The 7,500-nt window shown below is 47.6% G+C and overlaps 1 protein-coding gene across 1 annotated transcript in view; it reads left to right on the plus strand.

The window, feature by feature from the left end:
- The window catches only part of thrab (thyroid hormone receptor alpha b), a 106,707-nt gene that overhangs the window by 88,523 nt on the left and 10,684 nt on the right, over positions 1–7,500 (plus strand). Inside the window, exons 4-5 of the mRNA XM_068582697.1 lie at positions 5,095–5,156; positions 5,605–5,661. Of these exons, the coding sequence (XP_068438798.1) occupies positions 5,095–5,156; positions 5,605–5,661 (119 nt within the window). The remainder of the gene's footprint in view (positions 1–5,094; positions 5,157–5,604; positions 5,662–7,500) is intronic.

The following is a 7,500-nucleotide window of genomic DNA, read 5'->3' on the forward strand; positions in this document are numbered from 1 at the left end:
GGAGGAGGAGGAGGGGGGGTGGTGCCAGCGGCAGAGCGAGAAAGTCCCACAGATTAGAGGAAGAGGGGGAGAGAGAGGGAGGAGGCTGTGTGTGAGTGGGCAGGCTAAACATAGCACAACTGGTAGAGACATCAGGGTGTGAGAGAGACACACACAGACAGAGACACACAGTCCACACACACGAGGGCTGTGCAGCAGCAGCTCACCTGCATCCGCAACTCCACCCGGCACGGCACGGCACGGCACGGCACGGCACGGCACGGCACGGCCATGCTTATCCTCCAGTCCCACTGCGTCCTCGGGTCAGCGCTGTAAGTCCCTCTTTTCCCTCCCGTCATCTTTTTTTTTGGGCTGGTTGTTGACTCTGCTCGCGTGTTCGCTTTTGGGGCTGTCTGTGTGTGTGTGTCTGTGTGTGTGTGTGTGTGTGTGTGTGGTTGTGCAACACCTGCGCATGTTCCGCACAGACGTGCGGGAGGAGGAGAAGGGGTGGAGGAATCGTATTGCTCTGACATGTCAAGTTCAGTTTCACGCCGAGTGGAAAGTACAGTATGTGCATGCGTCTGTAAAGGGTTGGCTCGGGTTGCCCAGCGTGTGTGCGTGTGTGTTGGACCTTGTGTGTGTGTGTGTGTGTTTAGTGTTGTGTTGCAATCCTCGTCCCGTCCCGGAGGGTTTGAGATTAAAAGGCGCTCCTGCGTGGTGCGTCTGTGCTGCACGTTTGTTTTTTTTGTTTTTTTGCTTTAACCTGCAAAAAATAAATTCTATTAAAAAAAAAAAAAAGTGTTCAATTATGCACGATGATGCTTTCATCGTCCTCGTCTCTGCCCTCCTGCTCCTTCTCTACACAAACGCAAATGTTCTGTTTGTTTGCGCTTCAAATTGTCGCGTTTACCGAGCTAATCATTGTTTTTTTGGGGTGTTTTCCTCCTCAACTCTCCTGTCGGGCCTCTCGACGCCGCCGGCGTCTCTTCAGGTCTTTCCACCGAGTCGTGAAAAGTACTCGTGAGTCTCCGCCAGCAGCGCCGAGCTCTTTCTTTCCTTGTCTTTCCCCGGCTAATATTTTCATTCGTGCTATTTGTGGCGGGATTGATCTGAACGGAGCCGGAGCTTTGTGCGATCTTCTCATCGTTGTGTCTCAAACTCTGTGGCTGAGAGAGGTTTTTTTGGGGGGGGTTGTGGAGGACAAAATCAAACATGTGGCAGGTTGTAAATCTTCTGCGGAGCGGACGGAGTCGTCTGACAGTCGCTGACAGAAACCCAGAGAGTCTGTTTTCATCCACTCGGCCGATGTTTGCGTCTTAAACAACGCGCCGCATCGGGGGAAAGAAGAGGAGGAGGAGGGGGGCTGAGCTGTCACGCCGCTGTCAGTTTAATGCTCGTCGCCTCCGGCAGCTGAGCGCTGAGTGATGTGGGAGCCGGTTGGCAGAGGGAGAAAATGTTTACCTTTTGAGTGGCAGTTAGTGGAAAACACCTCACCTTGTCTTTCATGCCGCTGCTGCAGCTTTAATTCTGTTTTTTTTCTGTGTTTTCTTCCTGCTGACGTTTAACTTTGCCCCTCGGAGGGGAAAAAGCACAGCAGCGCTCCTGATTTCGCTTTACGGCGTGAAATACACACCTTGTTGTTGTTGTTGTTGTTGTTGTTGTTGTTGTTGTTGTTGTACAGGTGACAACTCGACTCCCTCAGCTTCTGGAGACACTTGTCGGCTGTCATCCGTTCTCCCCGTTACAGGAGACACTGCATCCCCGTCGTTCACTCGGGTTTCTAATGCGATCCGTCAGGCTTCATCTCAACCTGTTTGAGGGTTTCATTCATTAAAGGATCTGCAGCAAAGGGAACAATAACCGAGAACAAAACGCCGCCGCGAGACAAAGGTTTGGAAAGGTAGAAGGCGTTGTTGGGATTTCGGGCTCGATTGCAGCAACTCCTGAACTTAACGGGCAACTTATCACGTCGTTGTGAGACATGCCGGTTCAAGAGAGAAGCCTCTGAAGTGACTCTTTATGCACATAAACACGTTCATGCAAAGACCCAGAGCGCTGGTGGTGGTGGTGTTGTTGTTGTTGTTGTTGTTGTTGTTGACTTTATTTATTGGATGTTGACATCACAATGGCTTTAGAATTTATAGCACATATCTCTGCACAAGAGGAAACCAGATGCACTGTGTTGAGTGTATGTAGCGGATGCTAATTTCCACAGGAGGCTTTTAAAAAAAAAATATATATATATATATATATATATATATTTATATATATATATATATATATATATATAATAAAATGTGATAAAATGGATTAAAAAAGAGAATACATATACATACGTAGATACATACACAAAGCATGCATGCTCGTGCACGTGAGCGTGCCACACCGGCTCGCATCGAGGAAGCCGAGGAGCCACCCTTCAGTTCCCGTCGGCCATGTTGAGAGCCGTCCAGAAGCAATGTGACGTACCGCTAGCTCCTGTGTCGGTAGTCTACCGGAATTTAGAAAGAAGAAGAAGAAGAAGAAGACCGAGCTCTCCGAGCGTCACTCTCCATTAAATCGCTTCATGAGACAGCGGAAACACAAACATGTTTTCCTGCGGTCAAAGGGTTTTTTTTCCATGGTCCATATTGTGAATTGATAATCAGAGATGTCAGTTTGCATACTGCATTTGGAGAACGCGTGTTTTCCCAGCATGCAACACAAATTGAAAGAGCTACTCAGAGCTTGAAGGCTGCAGGAGGTTTGAAACCTGTTGAACCTCTTGCTGGTTAGTGGATTGTAATGCAGCTTTTCCAGAGATGCAATGGATTCATTGTCATGACACAAACATGATGCATAAGCACCTCTTTGTGCAAAATACATGTTTTGACAGCCGAGTGATGCACTTTGGATTCAATATTTCAGACGTAGTTTTCAATCGTAGCATGTTTCCACACTTTGTATGCAAATTAACTCAAAGATGTGATTAGCACGGCTACGTTACCCCAAATTACCAGCACATAGCCTCACTAGCTAACCTAAAATGATCCGGTCTCACAACAGAAAGGGGGCGCTACTACGTTACCCCCAAGTTAGCAACACATAGCCTTACTAGCTAACCTAAGATGGCGCTACTACGTTACCCCAAGTTAGCAACACATAGCCTCACTAGCTAACCTAAGATGGCGCTACTACGTTACCCCAAGTTAGCAGCACATAGCCTCACTAGCTAACCAAAACTGACCCGGTCTCACAACAGAAAGGGGGCGCTACTACGTTACCCCCAAGTTAGCAACACATAGCCTCACTAGCTAACCTAAGGTGGCGCTACTACTTTACCCCAAGTTAGCAACACATAGCCTCACTAGCTAACCTAAGGTGGCGCTACTACTTTACCCCAAGTTAGCAACACATAGCCTCACTAGCTAATCTAAACTGACCCAGTATCACGACAAAACAGGTGGCGCATAACATGGAACATTAACGACAATTTCTGCGTTATACTTGTTGTAGGAAACAGCACAAATGTCGGCACATCAAACGCAAAGCGTTGAAATATTTCAACTCTGTCGAAAAAGCGAGTATTCGCAACGCTTTTTTAGCGGGACAGAAGATACAGGTAGCATGAGGAACCCCGCTCCAGCGGAGCAATCCTTCCTCCGGACTCTCTCTCTGGTGTGCATCGCATCTCAACGGCGTGGACCTTGTTGTTTTTTTTTATTCCTGGTGCTAATGGAGCCCGGCTTCCTCTCCTGGAGCCGGGTCTAAAGGGCCCCGGTGTGGGAGGAGAGCTGTGGGCGACACGGAGCGTCTGCGAGCAGAGAGCTGGACTCCTGGGATCAAGCACTCACCAACTCGCTCGCTCTCGTACTCTCTTTTCAGAAATGCTTTCTTTTTTTTCTCCTGCGTCTCCTCCTCTACTTAAGTCTCAGCCTCCTTCATCTCTACGCTTTCCTGATTCCCTTCAGAGCAGCCAGTTCCCATCTGGGCTTCACATGCCTTTCACATGTGTCAGTGCGGCCGCTGGTGTGTTTCTGAGTGCACGTGCTCGTTGTTGTGCACGCTGCATTGGAGTTGTGGTCTGTTATTGTGTATTAGGAGTGTTTCACCGTTTTTTTTTGCAACCAGAAGTGACATAAGAGGGTGGAGCTAAGCACACGTGTTGTAACTCCTAGACCGGACAGCACCGTGGTAGCAACCTGTCAATCACCTTGTAGCCCCGCCCCCTAAAGCGTCCCCTGCTTCATGGTCTGTTTGACTCTAACAGACCATAATTTACTAAATGAACATCATGCTGTATAGAAGAAGACTTGAAACTAGAGATTGAACTCATGTTTACAATGTTTACTGAGGGAATACATCAAGAGAGAAGTAGAGTCACTTATATAGACTTCTATACAACCAGAGGAGTCGCCCCCTGGTGGTAAGGAGAGAGAATGCAGCTTTAACGCATGAAGCATAGACTTCTAAACAACCAGAGGAGTCGCCCCCTGGTGGTCAGGAGAGAGAATGCAGCTTTAACACATGAAGCATAGACTTCTATACAACCAGAGGAGTCGCCCCCTGGTGGTCAGGAGAGAGAATGCAGCTTTAACACATGAAGCATAGACTTCTATACAACCAGAGGAGTCGCCCCCTGGTGGTCAGCTGTGATGCCAGAAATCACTGAAGAAGAAAAAAGTTGAATATTTTTATTATTAATTTTGCAAAATTATTCTTTATGTACATAATTTATCTTAAATAAGGGCTCCACGTTCTATACACGTTGAACTATTTACATTTTCATCTGCAGTTTTCTCACTGTGTGTCAAATCACGGCTCTCCGGTTACTTTGAGGAACACAGGACTTCTTTCTTTTTTTAACAGGATGTGGTCGGTGCCGATGGTTTATTTTTGGCGACACTTAAAATTAGACGTGGTGATTTTTCTGACGAAATATCTCAACTTCTAAGCTTGGATCTGGTCACACGGTTGTTTCCTTACACAGGAGTCCTTCATGGCCCGTCGGAAATGTGACCGTCCGATGCTGATATCGAACCCGCCGGCGCTCTGTGCCTCTATACGCATGCATTTTTCTTCATTTTTTAAAAAAACATATGTCTCTTTCTCTTTGTCTCTTTTGCAATCTTCCAGGTGGCTCAATGGCCCGAAAAGGAAGAGGAAGAACAGCCAATGTTCCTTGAAGAGTATGACTGGTGAGTAACTGACGGGGGGGTGAAGGGTTGCGTCTCCAAAGTGGCAGCTAGGAAACAAACCTCCACTTTGGTACCTGAAGTGTGCATGAAGTCAGAACTGTTTAAGTCTCCTTAGTCTCCCTGAACACACCTCTCCTCTTCTGGAATAAAAGCTCTCCCTTCGAGAGCTTTGTGGCCGTCCCTGCATGCCGTTCAGCTCCATTTGAATGCACTTTTTAATTTATTTTTAGAAAAAGAAATATACCGTCGCTGTCAGTCTCAGCACACTGAATGCATGCGGTTGAGCTAGCGCTACATGATTCATTGCCTGCCCCCCTCGCGTGCATTGCACTTTCAATTTCTCACCTTCCAAAGAGAGGGAGGGAAAATATATTTTTTTTAAACATCTTGGCATCTGTCATCAATAAACGAAAGCCTTGTGCTCTGTCTGCTTTCTTGTTGGACGCAGCACGTTGTCTGAGTGACAGCTCCAAATCCCTCGAGCTGAAAGAAGCGAATAAAGAAGGTAAGAGAGAGAGTGATAGTGATGGAGGCCGGGTGGGAGGGAACGCCAACGGAACAATGCTGCACGCCGCTTGTTTTATTTTTGGGGCTCGCGGGTGAATCCACATCTCCCGAGAGAGACAGATCGTGACAGAGATATGTATTAATGTGTGTGCAAAAAGACTGGATCGATTAGCGAAGGAATCGGCTGAGAGACGGAAGATTATCCGACGTATTTGTGACAAATCAGGAGAAAATTGCGTCTTTAAATGATCGATACGCGACATCCAGAGCATTAAAGCTAGAATAAACTAGATGTTAGCTAACGAGTGAGCAAACAAGTTCATACGACTCCGGCTTGCTCTGCTGCCACCTGGTGGCAAACATCAACGAATGCAGCTTTAAGAATGAATTCATTCGGTTTTAAATGAGTTACTTTAACAAATAATACAACCAGAGTCGCCCACTGGTGGTCAGGAGAGAGAATGCAGCTTTAACACAAGAAGCATAGACTTCTATACAACCAGAGGAGTCGCCCCCTGGTGGTCAGGAGAGAGAATGCAGCTTTAACACGTGAAGCATAGACTTCTATACAACCAGAGGAGTCGCCCCCTGGTGGTCAGGAGAGAGAATGCAGCTTTAACACAAGAAGCATAGACTTCTATACAACCAGAGGAGTTGCCCCCTGGTGGTCAGGAGAGAGAATGCAGCTTTAACACGTGAAGCATAGACTTCTATACAACCAGAGGAGTCGCCCCCTGGTGGTCAGGAGAGAGAATGCAGCTTTAACGCATGAAGCATAGACTTCTATACAACCAGAGGAGTCGCCCCCTGGTGGTCAGGAGAGAGAATGCAGCTTTAACACGTGAAGCATAGACTTCTATACAACCAAGGGAGTCGCCCCCTGGTGGTCAGGAGAGAGAATGCAGCTTTAACGCATGAAGCATAGACTTCTATACAACCAGAGGAGTCGCCCCCTGGTGGTCAGGAGAGAGAATGCATCTTTAACACAAGAAGCATAGACTTCTATACAACCAGAGGAGTCGCCCCCTGGTGGTCAGGAGAGAGAATGCAGCTTTAACACATGAAGCATAGACTTCTATACAACCAGAGGAGTCGCCCCCTGGTGGTCAGGAGAGAGAATGCAGCTTTAACGCATGAAGCATAGACTTCTATACAACCAGAGGAGTCGCAAAATAACCTTCAGAATAATCCGTCTAGGAAAACAGAAACGATGCAGCTGGACCTCATTTTCAGTCATATGTTAATTCCGTAATTTAACTCATTTTATCGTAACAGATGGACGTTTTTTTTAATTCATTTTGGAGCGGCAGCGCCGATAAGCGCAGCCGCAGCCGGTGTCGGCATCACAGCTGTTGCTTGCGGCTCCCCGTGCCACCGATGTCGTCAGTGTTCACGGGCTCGCATGTCGCCCTCTCTGCGGATCCCGATCCACACCGCCCGCCATTCACACGCAACGGGCATGAACACGTGGAGGGACAAAATGATGTATCTTGCAAAAAAAAAAAACAATTTCCCAGGAGGGGGAGGAGGGAGGCGGGTGGGGGAGGGGGGGGGGGGGTTGTGTAGATGGAGATGCATTGCAGGGCCGGTCGCGGGAGGGGCGCGTCGCCACAGAGCTGCAGCCGTATTGATTTTGGGGCTCGGCTTCCAAATACAGACGAGCTGGATGGAGCTGACATTGTGATGGGTTTAACTTTAAAAAAGAGCTTTTTAATTATACATATATAGATATGTATATATATATATACATATCTATATATGTTGCTCTCGTCTCTCCTTCTCTTTCCCAGCATCCTCTTCTCGCCCTCCCCCTCCTCTGAAATCTGTGCCAAAGCCA

The sequence above is a fragment of the Clinocottus analis genome, unplaced genomic scaffold (assembly GCF_023055335.1).
Source record: "Clinocottus analis isolate CAN_PGR_092001 unplaced genomic scaffold, fCliAna1.0.p SCAF_19, whole genome shotgun sequence".
Taxonomy (NCBI): Eukaryota; Metazoa; Chordata; class Actinopteri; order Perciformes; family Cottidae; genus Clinocottus; species Clinocottus analis.